This window comes from Choloepus didactylus, chromosome 17 (assembly GCF_015220235.1).
Source record: "Choloepus didactylus isolate mChoDid1 chromosome 17, mChoDid1.pri, whole genome shotgun sequence".
NCBI lineage: Eukaryota > Metazoa > Chordata > Mammalia > Pilosa > Megalonychidae > Choloepus > Choloepus didactylus.
Window position 1 is genome coordinate 20,566,595 of NC_051323.1, and position 21,512 is coordinate 20,588,106.

The following is a 21,512-nucleotide window of genomic DNA, read 5'->3' on the forward strand; positions in this document are numbered from 1 at the left end:
TTGAGGTGGGCTGGGGTATGCTACTTTAGCTAGGTCTTTCTCAGGCGAAGGGCTTTATGGGTAGCTGATATTAAGAGCTGAGACCTAAAAGATGAGGCAGAACCAGCCATGCAAGTAGGACTGGGAGGGGGGCAAAGGGACAGCAATATATAAAGATGCAGAGGCAGCAAGCGGCCTTTTTGTGTAAGGAAAAATAGAGTGAAAAGAGCCCGGAAAAAAGTTGGAACAGAGTGAACAATGAAAAAAAGTGAGGTCAGAAAACTATACAAGGGATCTGATCATGTAGGGCCTTACGGACCCACAAGAAGTTTCGGTATTATTCCTAACGCAACATGAAGCCACTCAAAGATTTTCAACAGAGAAATGACATGATGAACTAAGTTGAGAGCAGAGATAGCACAGTACAAAATTTTAAAGGCTTTGGCCTAGAATAAAACAGAGCTGGGTTCAAATCTTAGCTTTGCAACCTTGGGTTTAGTTATTTAACATCTTTAAGCCTGTTTCCTCATCTTCAAAATTGGAATGATAGCAACTACTTCATCAAAGTGATAGGAGAACTGAACAAGCCTCCAGCATATAATAGTTTAATAGATGTTAAATGAATACCTGTGCCCCAAGATCAATGGTGAGGGCATGCAAAACAATTCTTAAACACTCAGGAGGAATCAGAATCATTGCTTTGACTAGGGCTAATGATGATTCTTTAGAGTAGCACTTGCCAAAGATAAGTATAAACTAATACAGCGGCTTCTGTGATCAAATCAGTTTAGGAAATGGGTTAAATAAAGTTAAGCAGGGTTTTTTCTGACTAGACATTTCAGAAATTTTAAAATACTAAAGTGTACATGACTCTGTAGGGCATCATAATAAGCAGATTCCCCTAATTTAATGGAGTGTCACAAGGGACTTCTGATCTACAGAACTTACTTTGGCAAACGCTATTGTTCAAGGAAAAGGAGCAAGCTCCTGGCAAAGTATAGTGAAAGAGAAAAATAGATTTTGGACTTAAAGGAATAAACGGGTATAAACATTCAAAAGTTCTCCCAAAGGGAAATACTGTTCACAGATAAAGATTTTAAGAGAAGTTAAGAATAAAGAACTATTTACCTCTGTATTTTGCTTATGACGAGTACTCTTGCAGTGATTTGTCATTGCTTTTTCACCTGAGTAGAAGAGGGAACAAATTGGACAGAAGAATCCAGCCTTCGGTACAAGAAAATCTAAATCTAGACGACAAAAAGAGAGAGAGAAGATAAAGGAAGAAAGGAACAAAAATTTATCTTTAGTTGTGCTGTAATCAATGTAGCTAAACATAAGAGCAATAAAGCCTTTAATCATCAAACAGGTCTTTATTTTTTAACAAATTCTACAGTATTCCAGAGCCAGTATGCCAGTGCACTGGTGCACTGCAAGTTGAATCGATTCCCATGGAAAATCTTTAAATAACAAAGAACTTTTCAGTTATCCTTCAGAATACCAATTCACTGGAAAAGAATCTGGTAGAGAGTTTTTGAAATAAACCTCTTAGGAATCCCTTATTAAAATAAATCAGGGGGAAGAGGCAAAACGATGGGCTACTGCCTGCTTATTGATATACTGACTAAACAAATAAGGTCTCCTTCAGCCTTCTTTCGCAGGCCATGAACAAAGTTTGCTAGTGAAGCTTTTCAGCATGTTCTGCTAAGCCATGGAGTTTCTGCCTGGGCCAGTGTAACTCCATTCTCACCAGAGCAGCAAGGAAAAGCGCCAGGAATAAGAGATGAAACATACACCACACTTCAAGAGAGTAATAAAAATAATCTTGTCAGGTTAAAAAGAACAAAACAAAACAAAAACCTAATAAGCTGTCTTCAGAAATGCCAATGTGTAAAACTTGTTAATTTCTACTCTATAATAAATAATCACCAAAGCAAGGTTATTCATCTAAACAACTGAAAACTTTTTATGGTGTTTATATTTCATAGGGATAAGGAAAAAAAAGTCATTTTTGCTTTACCTTCAGGGATATCAGGTGTGTCTGATGTGTCTAAAGAAGAGTCCTCAATCTTCTTGCGCTTTCTTTCTGGTTCTGAATCTTTTAATTCAGACTCATCATCATCATCATCTAATCATTAAAATATTTCACAGAAAAAAGAGTTATTCAAAATAGACTTACGGACTTCATGAAACTAACATAGGATAATCCTCTCTGTCTTCAAAAACTAACTTATAACTCATCTCTCCAAAGAAATCTTCCTTGGATAATCTCACCTGCCTACTCTTCATACATTATTCTCCAAGATTCTTTGGTGCAAGGAAAAGATGGGTAAATGTGCTCAGCTTTATTAAATAGATATAGGGGAATAGGGCTAAAGCTAATACCACATTTTATTTCTATATTGTTCCAGAAAGAATTTAAAAGCTAACAGAAGCGATTCAAATTTTATAATTACTGGTAACAGTTAAGCTGCATATGGAAAGCGTTGGGTTGAGCGGAAAGTGTGCATTAAGGGGCAAAGGATGCAGGCAGAGAGTAATTCTGATACCTTGTACTGTCCTTTTTAAAACCCAGGAAAACTGACTGCCTAAGACCCTTATTAAGACAGAATTACAAGTGAGATTACAAATCTATAAAGCCCAGCAAAGTAAATAACATATAAAAAACATCCAGTGTTAGCAAACTCTGCAGAATATGATCTTGGGGGAAGACAAAAATGGAAACTGGTTCCAAGCAATTCTGGTTACTCTCAGTAAGTGAAATACTTTACTGTTGCATAGTACTTGATGGATCCCTTTCACATACTTATCATTCATTTAGCTTTTATTTTGTGTATGAAAGGCAGGTCACATGAACATTTTCCCTATTTCCTCATAGACGGAGAAAGCAAAAACCAGAGAGGTGGTAAACTGATTTGCCCACGGTGGGCATGGCTAGTAAGTGACACAGGCCAGAACCAGAATTTCAAGTTCAGTGCTCCCTCCAAGTCTGAGGGGATAACTAGGAATTTTGAAATCATCAGTTATTCTTCTCTTTTTCCTTGCATCCCACTGGTCCTGAAGATTCTATTAAAAAAACACAAAACCTGTCTCCCTTTTCATGATCTGACAGTTAATCCAGCCTGGTCTTCCTGCCTCCAGTCTCTTCCTACAATAGTTTATTCCTTCACCAGAATAACCTTTCTCACTCTGCTCCCGCCACTCCCATTTCTCTTTTAATACTAATTTTACTTAATCTAAATAGATCAAAACAAGTAAGTTTGAAATTGCATGGTGGGAAAATGACTTTTTCTTGAGCTAGGTCCTTCAGTCAAACATACTGCCAATTAATAGAAATTGTTAAATAAGCAGTAAATACATCAACCTTTCTACAATACTCAGTTGAGATGAGGCAGACTTAAGCAAGCTGGTAGATGAAATTGCCCTATCATAACAGAACCCCCCCCCCCATAATCTCAAGAAAACATATTAGGAGCTATTAGTCAAATTATTAAAATACTAACTCTGGCTTGGTTTCAAGGAGTGACTATGAAGAATAGACAACGCAGGAGAAGTACCTATTTCTCTTTAAGGCAGAGAGACTTTCAGAAAGAGGGCATGATCAATATTAACAAAAGAAGCAGAGAAGTCAAGTAAGACTAAATTAAGGGGGAGAAATCCTGAAAAATCAAGTTTGACAAGAAGCTAATGAGGGTTTCTTTATCAAGATCAATTTCAGGAAGATGGTAGAAGAAACAAACTCATCCAGATGAATGGGAGATGAAGAAATGAAAACAGGTGATTCATTCTAGATGCTCTGTTCTGAAAGGAAGGAGAAAAGATGGGAGCTAGAGGGATCCCAAGGGTAAGGGCATTTTTTTTTTTTTTCCCCTAAAATGGGGAAGACTTGAATTTATTTTATGTGAGAGGAACCACTATAGATAAAATACAAGTTGGCAGACAAGAGAGATTCTGTTTGCGCTGGTAAACAGAACAAAAGCAAGGTCATCTCCAGTAAAACACAATGGGAAACAGCCATATATTACAACTGCTTAGAAAAGAGGAAAGAAGGAAGGCCAATAATAAACTGTGGAGCAGCACTGAGGGCCCAGCTGAGGTTAGTCAATAAACTTCTTGGACTGAATCATGGTTGACAGTTTTTCTTCAGAGAAGGTAGGAAAGATAAGCGAGAGGGCAAGTAGGGTGCTATAAAGAAAACGAAGAAAGAAATACCATTATAGTGCTGTTCCACACATATTTGTTCCTGATTTTTTACTTTTCTGAGTCAATAAATTCCTTGAGATCTGGCACTGGGTGCTTTTCTTTTTTCTAAACTTTCTAGCATTTTGCTATGAATAATACAGCGGTCACAATGACAAGTATTTGTTGAGTGACTAGATTAATTTTCCTCACTGGACAACTAACTGCTCCTTATTTGTTTCAACATAAATTTTATTAAAGTCATTAAGACATCTTGTTTTATTCATTGGCTATCTGGCAGCATCCACAAAGCAAAGGATATGGTCTACATATAACAGCTAATTAATAAATGATTTCTACCTGATGCTGCAACATGGTCAGAATAACCTTTCATGGATCATTTCCACAAATTTTTCAAATTCTATTATCAATGGTCTATTATCTGTCCAAAATAGAAAGATAAAAACCTTTAACCAAATCTTATAATTAGAAGTTTGCCTCCCCCATCCCCAATCTACTTTAATCTTTTAAACTTTTTTTCTTAGTAGAACTTTGGAACTTTAATCACCACCTCATGTTGTGTTACTCTCTTCCCCCTTACATCAATCCTGCTTTACCTTCACTAATTTTGAAGGCCTCTTAGCCTTTTGCTGGTTCTGATGTATCAGCTTTTTCTGGTAGTGGTGTTCCCTCAATTCTAACTCTCTTGGTTGGTGGTTTAGCTTTAAAGAGAAAGTCTAATTTACTGCTATAGTAACAGTGTTTAAATTGCTCTCAACTATGAACAGCTAACAAATAATTTCAATACCTTACTCTTTCTCAAACAAAATAACAAAATGTGAGAAGGAAACCTATTTCTGAAATAAAACAGAATTCTATTAAGAAATATTTGTATCAGTTCAAACATTCTCTTTTTCTTTTGCCAATTTACCTTGTGCCAGACAACTATACTTTCCTACCTTCCTTTCCCAAGGTGCCTACACACATTTTTCCAATTTGGTCCATATGCCTGTAGGACCTTCCTACATTGTTTTCTTAGTTTAGTCAAATCTTTTAAGATTTTCTTCCATGGAAATTATTTTGATCTTTCTCAAGTCCTGAGAGTGAGTTGATCTATTATTCTATACCATCAAAATAACAATGAAATGATACTTTTATGAATTGTTCTAAATGCTAAGTCTAAGCAAAAACTGGAAGGCAGTTCTGGTACAAAAAGCCTTTTGCTTATCCAAAGCTGCGTTTTTCCCATAATACAAATATACCATACCAATTTTAGTCCAATTCTAATCTGGGAAATCTCTCTTGCTTCCTGGTTGTGTTGTCTTTTCCTGAGGTGTATTAACTTGGGCAAGCTCTGCTCCCCAAGAGAAATTTATGGAACTTTAACACACTTCTTTGGAAATCAGCACTGCCTGTAACTGTTGTTGGTGTCTTAATATCAACACAGAAAGAAATTGCTAGCAATGTTACCAAATACGTTTTTAAATTAATTTTAAATGTACTCTCCTCATAAAATAGAAAAAACTATCACTCCCAAGTATCTACCTGCTAGGTGTCTTTCAAGCATAGTTTTCAGATCTTCTTCCATAACATTCTCATTTACTTCACACATTTGGGACAAAGCTTCCAGTTTTGTCTTCTTTGCTTCCACAGCTCTCTTCTTTCTATCCCCCATTTTATCTGTGGGATGATCATTTTTGCTTTGTGCCAACTCAACTTTTAAATCATTTTCTCCATCTTCCTCCTCTCCAACTTCATCAACAGTAACAAAATTAAGCTCTTCTTTAAGGTTGTTAAAATCTGCCAGAGAATCTTCATCTTCTTCAGTTACTTCATCCAAAGTCACTAAATGTAGATCACTGCTGTCATCCTGTATTTCATCAACAGTAACTAAGGTAGTAGGATCTTCAGGCATCTGAGAAGAAATGAACCCAATGGAATCCCTTACAGTATTTCCCTCATCTCCTTTAGTATTTAAAGTGGCAAAAGTTATGTCTGCTGACTCATTTAAAGGTAGCTCTTCTACTTCTCCAATTTCATCCACCGTTACCAAGCGTTCCTGTTTGAGATCTTGTTCTTCAGCCACTGACAGAACAGTAACATCTTTAGGTTCACTGTGGGAAATGCAATCATCTTGATCAATTAACTCATCTAATGTAAGAAGTGAATTTGAGTTTTTTACCATTTCTTCCATATTTAGTTCTTCTTCATCAATTACTTCATCCACAGTGACTAGAGCTTGTGCTAGATGTGCAGCCGCATCTTCTTCGTCCCCAATTTCATCCAATGTTACAAAAGATAATTCTCCTTCAGCAACATGAGGGGCAGAACTTTTCCCCTTCTTCTTCTTTAAGTTAATTTCAGAGGAAGGGGTACTTTTGACAGCTTCTTTCCTTTTTCCCTTTGGTGGATTCTGCTTGGCTTGAGAAGGATTCACTTCTTCTATAACCTCATCCACAGTAACAAATTCATCCAAATTAAATGGAAATAATGGTTCCTGTTGGGAAGTTAAAAATCAGTGTTGTGAACAACTATTCTGACCACTGGGTGAGTTCCAAATAGTCGTAAATGTGCATGCAGTATCATTTGTGAGAATGTCAGCGCAAAAAAGTATTCTAAGGGGTACTAAAGAACTTAAGAGTTACCAATCACCTGTAAGTCATAAAGTAAACAACTCCAAAGGTAAAATCTTATTATTCTCATTCCACCTTTACTTAGATTACAATTATTTCCTAAATGAGCTATGAGTTTTGAAATATGACACACAGATATACTACATTTAAAGCAACTGCCAAACAATTAATATAATGTAAGGAATTTACTATTTCATATGATAAATGGTATTAACAAGTATCTAAGAAATTTAGTGGACTTCTAAAAGGACCTCAAAATATAGTTAACTGGAACTGTTCCATTGGCTAATTTATAGATAAAATAAAAAAACTGCATATTTTAATATATACAATGTTATGACAAAGTTTGTATTTTGAGAAAGCTTTATGAAACAATTATTACTGAGACTTACTATTTAACAGAATTCTACTTAAGAAACAAAAGCAAAACCAGTAACTTAAAAACAGTTTTAGGAAATAAATTTCCAGCAGGTCTCCCAAAATTAAGTATGTTATCAATGATCAATTACAAGTACATATAATGATGACATCAGAATATACAGCCAATATTTCTGGGGAGTAAACTGGTAATTAAACTTAAGTCTATGGACCTAACCATAATCCCTTCTTCTACTTCTTAAGAAGCTAGGAATACTTCTCCTTGCCCCAGAAAACAGGCCCAAATTCATCCTCTACCAGGCTAAATGAAATAACTGAAAAAATATTTGATGAATGGTTCAAACCTAAAATACCAAACAACCAAATATAAAATATAAGAAGTTTGTTTGACAGTAGAACTCAGTACCCAGAAAGTAAAATCTTGGAGCCCATCCAGTCAGGCTAAATTAAAGCCACACAAAAGGATTACCTGTTTGCAAGTTCAATGGAATGGGGAGAACTCAGTATATCAAACGCCAGTTTCCTTTACACAGAAGATTTTATTCTGCATTTATAACCTACTGCTGTCAATGAGATGGGTGGTTATTTTCCAATCACCCGCTTCCTTTCTATTTTCTTTCATATTTCCCGCTTAAATTTTTGTCCTGCACTAAGAACACAAACTACTTAGGCTAGCTCAAGGTAAAAAGTCAATTAGTGGCAGGATTAGTGGCAGGGTCAAAAATAAAACTTCTCATTCCTGACCCTTGCTCTATCCCTCATCTCACTCTCTAATCTGAATTAAGTAGTTATTATAGGAAATACACAAGTTACAAGATAGACGAATTCTGCTCATGGAGGGACAGAAAAGAAGGGTCAGTCGGTTGTTTCTCACCTCTTTAGATTTGGAACTTCTAACAGTGGTGCTTTTAGAATTCTTAGTGTTTTGCCCAACCAAAGTCTGAAATATCAAATAAGAAATAAAGAAAAACAGAATTTACAACCATGTTATTAATGCTCTTCTTGATAAAAACACAACAAAACAAAAAAGTCAAACAGCGAACGTTATCTGAACACATTCACTTGTGCAAATTAACAAATAGTGCACATGCAGAACTAGGTCAACGATCATTTAATGGTATAAGCATAGTCTCTATAAGTTGCAGTTAAATTCAGTTTTACTGATCTTTTTTCCTTATAGCCACAACTGAGTTGGGCAATCAGTGACCTGATAAAGGCAGCTTCCACTTAAAAGACAAAACAGTTTCCCCTTCAGAAGCAAAGTTCTAAATCACCTTATGAGATTCACTACAGACTTTTTTTTAAACCACAGTTATATTTCTGACCAAATTTTATCCAAATAATGCTTTTCAAACCTGTTAACAAAGTAAGAACTTGAGCTTAATATTCTAAATATATAACGACTTAAATCAATGGACTTGTTTAAGAAAGGGAAATAGGAGCTCGGGGGTGGAGTAAGGAGATGGAAGTATGAAACAATATTACATCTCCTACTCCATAGCTACAGCAGCAGAGCGAATCACTTCACAGAAACACTGAGCCAGTCTTCCTACCCTCCTCACCTTATTGTTGCTGTCATCCCGTTTCATGATGGAAGCTCTAGCCTCTGTTTCCTGAGACTGTTTGGTTATATCCCTGTAATCCAGTTTAGAATCCTTGCCTTGCAGGGCTGAGATCCTTCCATTGCCTCCTCTGGTAATACCGCTCTGAGAGGGTTTGGATTTACTGCTGCTTTCTGCAAAGCCTGACGTGGCACTTGTAGATTTAAGAAGACCCAATTCCTTGGCTAAAAGTTTCTTTTCAGCATTTATTTGATCTCTGAGCACCAACTTTAGAAAACTTTTCTGATTTTCAGTTTTTGAAGCTGTAGCTTTTGCCTTTGGAGAAGAGGCCAGAGCAGCCTTGATACTTGATTTACTACCTGATACATGTGATACAGGCAGCATACTAGTTTTACTATTTTCATCAGGCTTATTGGCTTGGCCCAATCCTTTACTGGGGTATGCCTTGTTCACAGTGTTTTCTTTCATTGCTGCCACAATCTTCTCCAACTTCTCTGAAACCATCCTAGCTTCATTCTTTTCAGTTCCTGTCTGCAAATCCATTCTGGTTTCCATAGTATTAAATTCATTCTCCTCCTTTTCCTCCATGTTACTTTTTTCAGAAATCCCCTTTTTGCTCACTGACTTCTCATCTCCTGTGGAAATTCCTGCTACGAAGGCCACAACACAAGCAGGTGGCACTATTTCTGAAACTGTTTCATGTTTGTCCACTTCAGCTACAGCTTCTACCATAGACTGTGTAATTCCAGAAAAGAAATCTTCTGTTTCAGATGGAGATTCTTCTAGAATTCCTCTGATACTCCTTTCTTCTATAAATGCTCGGTCAGATGCTGAAAACTCTGTTTCAGGGTTAATAATTTCTGCCTCTTCCTTCTCAAAGTCACTAGTATACACTTGCTGATTTATAGCAGACTCCTCTGCATTTTCAGGGAATAATTCAATACTGGCAGGAGTGGATGCTACAAGAAGAATTTCTTCTCTGATTTCCTCTCCTTGAGTTTCAACTTCAAATGTTTCAATAGCAAAGTCAGAGTCACTTAGTGATTTTTCAAGTTCTTCTTCAAAAGTCTCTTCCTGCTGTACAGAAGTTTCTGCTTGAATGTTGGAAGTAGTTTCTTCTTCAACCTCACTAGGTTTAACAGAGGGACTATCATCTGCTGTTTGCACCTCACTCTCCTCAACTGGACTGTTTTTCAAGTCAGGGCTAAAAGTATTTAAAAACAAACAAACAACAACAAAAAACAAACAAAAAACACAAACAAAAATCAAACTATGATGAGAATTCAACCATTATAAATAATCCCGTTGATGCCAATTGTTAAGACTTCCTGATGCATTAGGATTAAGCACCGGGAAATCGAGACAATCAGCATTAAAATGGTTAAAAGATTTTGACGTAAATATGTAAGCAATATACAATTTTAAGAGTGCTTCCCCACATTGCAGGTATCTTGCAGTTCAAAGGAAATAATGGCAAAATTATGACTATCAATATGATTCTCTTACTCATGTGAGTTACAACCACACTTTACCCTCCTTGGGTCAAGTCTGTACCTGATATTACAATGCTGACAATATGAGACACCTCAATTTATTGTTAGGTGGCATCTTCCCAAAAGGGATAAAGGAAATAATAAAATATGTACATAGTTCTACAATGAAACTAATAACCCATACACTGAAATCTCAAATTTTATAAATGAACCTTGCCTAGAAAAAATATAAATAGGAATTGGTAAGGGGAAAAGTCCACACTTAACCATATTGCCTTTTTTTTTTTTTTTGTGGATATGAAACAGGTTTGTTTTGAGTTTCCCAAGAACTGTATTTATTAATGATATTAATATTAATGATGTTAATGATAATACTTACAAGAAAACTTTCTTTGGAAGTATCCTTTAAATACTCTATTTATAGTTACAGTTGAAACTCATAGTCACCTTAACATGAACTATATATATAGCCCTATTATAAAACAGTGCTTTGGGCTACATTATGAGAAGGTATATGTTAAAAGAGAATAATTTACTACCCTAATACATAACTTAAAAATTTAAGTAAAATTATCCAGAAGAAATGGAGGAAATACATGGCAAGTATATGCAATTGATTTTATCTCATCATGGTACTCCCAAGTCCAAGGTAAACCAAAGTTTACAATTCTATAGTTCTGATATTTTCCCTGAGTCAGAAAAACTATTTTTATACTAAAAGGTTATCTTTGAGAATAACAAGGAAAATGTTAGCTTCTGAAGATAATGTCCAGCATGCCATCAACACTAATAACACTTTACCAAATATATTCACATAATTACATTAGAAGCAGCAGGTTAGAGAAAGACACCAGAAAGTGATCTTGCTATACTTAAGAGTACTGACATTTTCCTCCTACTTTTCAATGAGGGACAGGATGAGACATTGACAACTTAATGCTTCTCAAAAGGTGGCCATATGTCCTTTAGTTAACAATGCAAGATGATATGTTTTTGTTTTGAGATGTTAATCATATTTCAGAAGTTCAGAAAAAGTGCCTACTATCACAAGTCTAATCATTTGAGCCAATAAAAACTGGCCCTACTTCCCAAGATTCTAAAGATTAAGCTTCCAAAGGAGAAAAGTTTTCCAAGAGATCAGAGGAACCATTCTTTATGAAAAGTTGTAAAGGCAAAGATTTTGAGGAATTTATTAAGTTGAACAGTCAGTAACCACAGACTTTAATATCTATTTTATAAATTTGTGAAAGCCACCCTTTGTATGCTGAAAAGGATTTAAAATTTTTTATTGGAAATAATTCACAATCCTTACATTCAAAATACCAATGGCCGATTTTTAAGTGTTCCAAATTCTTAGGAGTGAAAATAAAATTTGTGGCCAAGAAAAATATGACAAAATAAGAAAAAATTGTGATATTCATATTTACAGCAGTTATGTGACTTTGCAATAATCATTTGCAATACTCATTTGCAATAATTCCTTCCTCATAGATTTTACAAAAACACCCAGGAACCTACTGGACTAGCAGGAAAACTACCATATTTAAAGTTTGTCAATAATAAAGGGTACAATCTTCAATATAAAATGAATTGTTATGTAGTTCTATACTTCAGAGAACACTAACATACTTGAAAAAATGATTTAATTCCTTATTTATTCTTATGAGTTAGTTGGTCTTCAAAACTTATAGTGCTTCCTTCATAGAACTTATTCACCAAAATTAGTATCTGGTTTTCTGGCTAATATGGGAAAAAGGCTCAGTATTGATCAGGTTAGTTTGGAAGATCAGTTTGAGAAGTTGTATAAATGACATTAACATCAGTTTAGTTAAAAGTCCATTAAAAGATCAAAAGAAAACAGTCATATTCTGAGAACTAGCACAAAAAAAGGATTCCAGGAAGGCATTTTATATGAGCAGATTTCACAAAAGAAGGAAATCTGCAGGTTTCTACTACTCTGATTCCATTACTCATATCCAGTTAGTATTAAATCTGGAATCTCTTAGCATACTGGTATCTGATTCCCCACTACCCCTCTGCAACCAATACCAGTTTCACAACGCTCCAGAAAAGCATACAATAAAAGCTGAAAATGAGAAAAAACGTTAAGACCATATGACACACATTCTGAGAAACTTTAGACTGGGACTTAATACGGATTATGCTTATTTCAGAGGGCCACTGGTTACTTCCCAACATTATTAATAAACCAGTGAAAAGTTTATCTAGCATCCTTATTTACAGTCTTAATTATATGATAAATAAATCTTGTTTACTTGGGAAGGGGAGGAGTGAATACAGGTACATTATGGACTATTAAATTATCAATAAATTCACATAAGATTTCCTTTAAGTGGGAAATCTACTTAAATAGTTTAATTATAAACAAAAGGATCATATTCATGATGAATTAGCACCCACAAAGTTTAAAAAAAAAAAAAATCAACCAACCAACCAACACCAGTATTTTCTCAGAATCAGTTTATTACAAAGAAATTCTGGCCACATCTCACATCTTTTTTTCTAATGCCAAATAACCCAGAAAAAAAAATGACTGCAAAGTTGGAATTAAGAAGTTATTTGTGCTAGAATTTTTTATTAATTTTATGAGCTTGGACAACTATCTGTAAATTCATTACTGCTTTTGATTTTAGGAAAAAAGTCTAAACAGTGAGAGGAAAAAAATGATCAAAACACAAACAGCTGTTCTTATAGACCTGAGAGAAATTTTGTCAAATGAAATACATACAATCGATTTTTGGAAGAGCCTATTTACTTACCAGCCACTGAGTTACCGTGGCCAAACTGTAGGTCAATCTATGCTACATGTGGCACTGTTACTTTTTAAGCCCTCTGTGGGCTTTTATATTAAACACTGCTTGTGTTATTACTTTTAGGCATGTGAATACAATTGTACGGTGATGTGCACTTAAAAAGTCCGTACTGACACATATAGCAATGCTACTGCTTAAAGCTACCAAAATATTTATTGTGTTCATATTAATCTTTATTATTTAAAACTGTCTTGTTTTATAAGAATTAGTTATTGGGAAGAAAAATCCCTAAGACATTCTGTTTTTCAGGTTTCTTAAAATTAGATAGGACAGCAAATAAAATAATTAATTTCCATATTTAAACACTTTCAAACTGCTGTTTCAAACTAAGCTCATACTACTTGGACTGTAAGAAATATGGGTGAATCACTTAGTATAGAGGAGAAAAAAGAAATATTCTAAATACGTGATTCTCAGTGAAGAGCAGTGAAAGAGAGGTTATTGATTGGTGGGCAAGAGGGTAGGGTGATAATGGTGGACATTCATCAGAATGAAAAATTTACTAAGGAGAAGGTGTACTACATGCGACCAAAACAAGACTGGGAGTCTCTAGTTCGAGTAGATTCTGAAGAACAAATTTTTATCCTTTGAAAATACAAAGTAGTATACACAGTTATTTTCTTTTACACATATCCCCTTTCCTTACCCCAGCTGCTTTATAAAACAGCAAATTCCACATTAAACTCTAACTTAAAATGCTCTGAAATGAAGCAAGTGCTCATCTTTCCTGGCTGAGAGTTAGAAAATGCTAGTCTAAAGGTTCTTCTCTCTTTCCCTGGCCCAATTTTAAAGATAAGACATTAAACAAAGATTTTTCTCTAATTCAATATACTTCAATCAACCAGATAAAAATGAACAAACTTAAGTGGTACCTTCTTAGTTCCAAGACCGTAAGATTAAAGAAAATTATATAAAAAGATTAAAATTTTACTACTTTGTTTATTTTGGAATAGAAAAGCTAACAAAAGGAACAACAATGATCATGGAGTCGAGCTGTTCAAAAGCATTTCAGCAAAACATTTTATAAAGAAGTCATATTTGTAAATGTAATACATTGACACATTCAGTTTTTTAAAAATAAATAACAAATTCCTGAACGAGACAATACAAACAAAAACAAAACTAGGTCAAAAAAGAAAACCGTAACTGGCTCATACAGAGAATGGAACAAACATGTAAGAGAGGAACGCTTGGCTGCATGTGAATTACTATAAAATACGGAATAAAATTTAGTAACTAAATATTAGACAAAAATATTAGCATATTAAAGCAACATACCTTTCTTTCCCTGGTTCTGAGTCTTTCTCAGCTTGAGCCTGCAATATTAATTCCACATTTTATTAAAGGCTTTTAAATATTTAACCCATTGATGCATCAATGTAATGTTTTCAGTGCTTAAAATCGAAGCTAAAAAACAATACATCTTTAAAAATGTACTGAATAGCTAGTTTTTAAGCATCCACATAAATATCAGATTCTAGAATTTTTTCCCATTAGATGAAGACCCCTAATTTTAAGTTATACAGAACAACTGCCATGAGCAATTTAATCAGAAAAATAAGTTTACATAATGTTGACATAAAGAAAAACTTTATTTTTAAATTTTAAAACCCTCAAAAGTTATCACCACCTTCTGCTTGGGAAAAAAAAAATAAACCTGAAACATCTTATCTTCCTTGTGATTATATTATTTTTTAAAACTTAAAAAATAAAAATCAGTTGACACAGAAAACGTCCCACTCAAAACAACTAGAAGTTTTGGGCAAAATTTAACAATAATCCTTATTAATATATATCTGAACCCCAAAGAAACAGCTCTGAGAAGAGAGTAGATTATATTCAATAGCAATTAAGTTAAATGATGAAGACAGTCTTTTTTTTTCTCTCTCAACAACGAAATATAATCCCTAAACTGCACAAGAAAGCTGAAGCTATTGAAGAAAACAAAAATGACTGGAAATATAAAAAAGTGAGTTTCAAGTTAGAGAGATATTTCCTCCTTTACAGACCCATTCTCATTACTAAATTCCACAGCAAACATCTTCATAATCAATCAAGATGTAAAAAATGCACATACTGGTTTTCAGTACTTAGAATTAAGTTAAATCACCTTTCATACGCACCTAATTATAGTCATAGAACTAAAGGTTGTAACTTACTACATATGGAAGTAAAATTACAGATAACAAAAATGGGGGGAGCATGCATGGGTATGCTTAAAAGAGGGTGATAAAGAGATGTTGATCAACTCATTTTAAACAGTGGAAAATTAAACAGTGCTATAACAAAAATCTGGGGTCAAGTTTTCCTTCTATTTTATAATCTATTCCCTGGTTCAGGCCTTCATTACCTTTCACATAAACCATTACAATATCCTGAAATTAGTCCACCTGCCTCCACTATCCAATTCACCATTTGTTGAATGGATATAATGGACACTATGTGACACGATCAAGATCATACAGCTAGCTTATCAGTGGTGGAGCTAGGTCTTTTAAAATAAGCCAAATGTGCTCCCCATTTTAAAAACTATAAAACTAAGGTTCTGAGTAAGGGCTTGGGAAGTAAAGTGCCAGTTCAGGCAGGGATTTTACAGAAATTTCACCCATTTCATTTTCTTTAAATCTAAGAATCTGGGACTGTATATCTAAGAGAATTTCTATAGTCATTGTTTAGTACAATTCTGAACTTAACTGAAATAAACAACTTCAGAAATACTGAAGTTATGTAAAATTTTTCAAATGCAATGTTCTATCTTCTTGACCAAAAGGGAGAAATGAAAGGAAATGAAATAAGCTTCAGTGGCATAGAGATTCCAAAACGAGCCGAGAGGTCACTCTGGTGGGCACTCTCATGCACAATATAGACAACCCCTTTTAGGTTCTAATGAATTGGGGTAGCTGGCGGTAGATACCTGAAACTATCAAACTTCAACCCAGAACCCATGAATCTTAAGATGACTGTATAAGAATGTAGCTTATGAGGGGTGACAGTGGGACTGGGAAAGCCATAAGGACCACACTCCCCTTTGACTAGTTTATGGATGGATGAGTAGAAAAATGGGAGAAGGAAACAAACAGACAAAGACACCCAGTGTTCTTTTTTACTTTAATTGCTCATTTTCACTTTAATTATTATTCTTGTTATTTTTGTGTGTGTGCTAATGAAGGTGTCAGGGAATGATTTTGGTGATGAATGTACAACTATGTAATGGTACTGTGAATAATCGAATGTATGATTTGTTTTGTATGACTGCATGGTATGTGAATATATCTCAATAAAATGAATATTAAAAAATGCAATGTTCTGTTGAGAAAAAAAAGGCTAATAAAAACTTTCAAATTTTTTTCTGAAATTATCCAGTTAAACGAGTTACTCAAATTTGTGCTTAAATTGGTTCCTATCATGTCACATTTACCATAAGCACTCTATTTTACTTGGGTTTAGATAGTGGAATTTCTTTTTCTTGTTTTTGTACTGGAGCAAGATTTCTGGTGGATTTACAAACAAAAATAAAAGATACCAAATTATTTATCCCCTACTTTTGAGATACCCAAACTATCATACATTATCACCACATAAGCCAAGAACCTATAAAATCTTGTTTCCTACACAAAAACAGAGTTTAATGCGGTCACTGCTATAGGGGGGCAGCCACGGAACCCTCTGCGCTCAGCGTTGCTTGAAGGGTACCGGCGGCAGCTCTTCCCGGAGGCGAAGGTGAGGCGGGGGACTTGGCCGAGTCCCTGGCGGAGGCGTGCAAGGTGTGGAGGGCGGCGAGAGAGGAACGCGAGACACTCTCTTTTCAAGGTGGTTAAACAAAAAAGCCCTTTATTCAGGGGTGAGCACAAGTTAAATAGGGTGGCATAGAGGGAGGGGTCGGTGGTAGGGGTGTGTGGCCCTACATGGCAATGCTGAGGGGATAAAGGCTAGGATTGGTTCTGAGAGGGCGCGGAGGTCGTTTGAAAAGGGCGGGAGTTGCTCTGGCAACGGAGAGGGCGGGAGTTGCTTTGGCAACGGGGAGTGTGCGGGCAAGATAAAGGGGGCGGTTTTCTCTGGCAAGCTTCCTCTAACAGTTGTATTTTGGGTGAGGGAGATGGGGCCTGTAGCCGGCTCCACTTTCTCAGGCCCGGGGGGCTGTGGAGGGTTAATACTGCCCATGCCCACTACCCTCTCCAGGGGCTGGCCAGGTTCCCTGGGGGGGGGCTGTGGAGGGCGCTACTGCCCATGCCCATCGCCTCCCCCAGGGGCTGACCAGGTTCCCTGGCCCCGGCCCGCCAAGTTGGAACTCAGCACCAGCAACCCGCAATTCCCCCTACTTTTCTAATTAGAGGAAGAAGCTCACAGGAGAGATCCACCAAGGGATGAGGGAAAGGGGAGGCCGGGGAGGGGAAAAGGATTGACGGCAGCTCAGAGAGGCTGGAGCTCGGCGTTGGTGTGGCGCCCGAGCGTTCGAGAGGGGCCTCGCTGCTTGCGGGATGGACGAGGGTGGTGACGCTGCGGAGGGCTAGCTTCTTGAGTAGAGGCAAGTCGTTGATACTGGACTTGCACAAATGATAAGACAGCATTGGCCTGGTTTTTAACAAGTTGGACAATTCTGCGGATAATGCAGGGCCCTAGGGTGAGAGCTAGAATAATCATTAGTAGGGGGCCAATGAGAGGGAGGAGGTATGGGAGGAGGGGGGTAAAGATGTGGGACCAATAGTTGGTGGCTTCACGGTCTCTTTTGCGTTGTTCTAGTCCCTCTCGGACCTTCTTTAGGCTGTTTTCGGCGAGACCTGTGGAATTGGCATATACACAGCATTCTTCTCCTAGGGCGGCGCAAAGGCCTCCTTCTTTGAGGAGGAGAAGGTCGAGACCTCGGCGGTTTTGGAGCACGACCTCAGAGAGGGAGTTAACAGAATTTTTAAGATGGGAAATAGCGTTTTGTAGGTGACGAATGTCCTCGTCAACAGCCGCCCGGAGGTGAGTTAGGGCGGAGCCTTGACTGGCTAGCGCAGCGATTCCGGTGCCAGCGCCTGCAAGACCTAGGAGGGTGGCGAGCGTGAGGGCGGTGATGGGCTCTCGCTTTTGCAGAGGGGCAGGAGCTGCAGTTCTTTCTAGGCGGAGGAAGAAGTCTTCCTCGCTGTGGTATAGGACCCTAGGGATAAGGACAATTAGGAGGCAAGTTTCATGAGTTGTATTGAGGGTTTGCATGTTAAGGCAGGGGGTAAGTCCTGTAGAGGAGCAGAGCCATTGGGAGGAGTTGTGGGGAATAAGAAATTTGGCAGAGCTGCCGGGGGATGAGTAGTTGGCACAAGCTGTGAGGTTGGGAGAGTTGTATGAGAGAGGGCGGATGCACTTTCCTGTGGAGGAAACTGAATGAAAGGTTAGGGGGACGGCAGAGGTATTCCAATTGCATTCCGAGGGGCTATTCTCTGTATTTTCCGAAAAGGAGAGGTTGGAGGCGACGGGCTCATACAAGGAGGAGGAGGTGGAGAGGCAAAGCCAACAGGAGGAGGTAAGATTGGGGTGGGAGGAATTCACTGAGGTGAAGGCTGCTTGGATAAGGCCGAGGAGGGGAGAGGAGTAATGAGAGGGGTCAGAAAAGGTTGGGGTGGTGGGGTTGGCGATGCGCTGTTTGCAGCTGAGGTGCGGCTGGAGGGCCGTGGATTAAGGGGGTTAAGGACTTTGTTGGGGCCAACGCCGCTCGGATCGGTGGCGGTGGGGTGTCTCTTTTGTATGGAGAAGAGACCACCCCAATCATAGCCCTCCATGTAGAGGCGGAGGCCATAAGTGCGGCCACAATTGTCCTCGCCGGGGTTTTTAACCTTAAGGGTTATATTGCGCCAATTTGGCTTTGTCCATGACACTTGGAGGTGCTGATCTCTATTGGGAGCTTCAGACCATCCGTGGGCCATTGTTTCACACCCCCAGGAGGGGCAATAAAAATGCGAGGGGTCAGCACAGCCTTTGCCTGTGGAGGGACATATGTAATAACCAGAAACGAGGCCGCCTTGACATTGATTACGTAACCAATTATTGTTGTTTAAACCTGTGAATTGAACAAAATCACAAATGCTGGCAGTAAACGAAGGAGCCTCGGCTGTAACATTATAGAGGAGGTCCTTCTCTATTCCCCCCATGATATGGACTGTCCAGTTAAAAGGTTGGTGTAGTGAGTTGGCCTGGGTGGAAGAGGCGAGAGCAAGCATGATCATTAGAAGGGAAGTAATGCTTGGGTGGGGGTTATGGAGGTGCAGGGGGCTGGCTTTTGCCCGTCTGTATAGGCGCATAATCTCCATGATTTCTTGTCTCTCCGGGGGTACCTCCGGACTGGGCTCCCGGTCTAGGCGCAAGGTTGTCATCTGGTACACCAGGGTGCGGAGACGACGGCGTTCTCGTCTCGTTAGACGCGTGGCTGCTGGTGGCGGGTCGGATTGCTCTTCCTGGGATCCAGATTGGCTGTGATGCATCATCTGGGAAAACACAAGCAAACCCGCGCCCCTGGGCAAGGAGTGGGGAGGGACCCTTCCAGGCATTACTCTCTGGGTCCTTCCAGTAGACCATCGGGGCCTGGGTGGGCCTATACAAGGGCCCCCAATGTTTATGTAGGGGCGAAAGCCCTTCCTTATTGAATGTGAATAGGTTAAGGTGAACAAGGGCTGCTGTGATAAGGTCCCCTGGAGTTGCCTGGGGGAGCATGGCCCTTTCTTTTTCAATTTGTGTTTTTAAGCGGCGGTGGACTGCTTCCACAATGGCTTGCCCCTGAGGATTATAAGGGATGCCGAAATGATGGGTGATGTTATATAACTGAAGAAAGGCCGCAAAGGAGGCACTGCGATAGGCAGGCCCATTGTCCGTTTTTATGTCCCAGGGGACTCCCATGAAGAGAATTCCTTGTCTCAGGGCCTTGATACAGTGTTTGGCCGTTTCCCCGGCAAGGGGGACTGCATAACACATGGCCGAGAAGGTGTCAATCATTACATGTACATACTTGAGGCGCCCAAAGGACGGAACGTGAGTTACGTCCATTTGCCATCTAGAATTTGGTTTTAGGCCTCGTGGGTTGACTCCCTGAGGTTGCAGGGGGCCAAGCGGCGCGAAGGGCGCACAAGTTGCGCAATTGCGGACAAGATGTTTACAGGTGTCTAGGGGGAGGCCACATAGATGATGCAACGATGCAGCCGAAAAGTGAAACTTAGAATGCAATAACTTGGCCTGGTTAACAGCGTCCCCCGGAGGGGCCGCTGTGCAAGTTAGCATTGCTTGGGTATCTTGAGCTGAGACTGCTTGGTCTACTATACTGTTGCCATTAGCCAAGGGCCCCGGAAGGCCTGAGTGACTACGAATGTGGCTAATGAACCAAGAATCCTGTCTATGCTCCAAGATGCTCCTGAGGTCAGAAAGTGCTTTATCGATGGCCGAGTTCCCGGGGAAAAAGGTGGAAAACGCGAGGACTCGGCAGACCTGATAAGTGTAGAGGCTGTCGGTGAAAATGTTTACTAGGTGGTTCCAGTGGGTGTTCAGCGCGTATGACACCGCTAGGATTTCCCCCACTTGGACTGAATGAAGGTTGACATAGCTGAATAGGCGGGGTTCTGGGTGGTCCGGGGGATAAGAGAGGAAGGCGAAACGGGTTTTGGAGGCGTCAGTAAAGACGGTAGTGGCACCCGGGATGGGTGCAGAGGAGGGGAAAGGGTGGAAGGGGCTGCGGAAGGGAAGCTTGGCGAGCCCCTGTAACAGTCGATGGCTAGGATAGTGGCAGCTGAATTCCCCATGAAATCCTTCTAAAAGGATTTGCATGTCCGGGTTATCACGTATAAGCAGGCGGGTTTGGCCTGCGTCCAGGGGCCAAACAATTTTTTCCGGCGGCGCTCCAAATACATGAACAGCCAGGGTGACTAGATCTGAAGCTAGGCTGATCCAGAGCCGCACTGTGGGGCAGATTTTTCTAAGCCGGCTTTTAGCGGGGTGCGCCCAAAGTAGAGGGCCATCTTGCCACAGGCAGCCCATGGGTGTTCCGGGCGTAGGAAGGATGAGTGCCATAAGATTGCCCTCTCTAGTGCTGAACCTGTTGAGACAGCAGGCGGCGAGCGCCTTGTTAATGGCGGCAATGGCCTCCTTTGCCTCCTGGGTGAGCTTAATGCGCCGGGAGACTGCTAGCGGCGGGGCTTCTGGGACACTCAGCAGCATAAAGAGTGGTTGGAGCTGCGCAGTGGTGATCGGCAACGCAGAGCGGAGCCAACTGATTTGACCGCAGAGCTGTTGGAGCTCAGTGATGGTGACCCGATCTGGTATGTCCAGCTGGGGAGCGGACGGGGCAATGGTTTTATCAATGCTAAACCCTAAGAAGGCCAATGGCGGCACAATCTGAACCTTTTCGGGCTGAACCGTAAGGCCGAGGTCAGCTAAATTAGTGGTGAGGTCTCTGAGGATTAGAGGAAGCGCCTCGGCGTTCTCAGAGGCCACCAAGAT

The 21,512-nt window shown here is 39.2% G+C and overlaps 1 protein-coding gene across 4 annotated transcripts in view; it reads right to left on the reverse strand.

The window, feature by feature from the left end:
• The window catches only part of ZNF638 (zinc finger protein 638), a 170,173-nt gene that overhangs the window by 825 nt on the left and 147,836 nt on the right, over positions 1-21,512 (reverse strand). For 2 of the 4 annotated variants that reach the window (XM_037807374.1, XM_037807373.1), the window contains exons 21-27: positions 19,364-19,513; positions 14,334-14,371; positions 8,729-9,932; positions 8,041-8,106; positions 5,701-6,652; positions 1,997-2,104; positions 1,108-1,226 (exon numbers count right to left, since the gene is read on the reverse strand). In XM_037807374.1, coding sequence (XP_037663302.1) covers positions 1,108-1,226; positions 1,997-2,104; positions 5,701-6,652; positions 8,041-8,106; positions 8,729-9,932; positions 14,334-14,371; positions 19,364-19,513 — 2,637 coding nt within the window. Of the gene's footprint in view, positions 1-1,107; positions 1,227-1,996; positions 2,105-5,700; positions 6,653-8,040; positions 8,107-8,728; positions 9,933-14,333; positions 14,372-19,363; positions 19,514-21,512 lie in introns of those variants that run through there. The other 2 variants (XM_037807372.1, XR_005212412.1) reach the window with 2 other exon arrangements.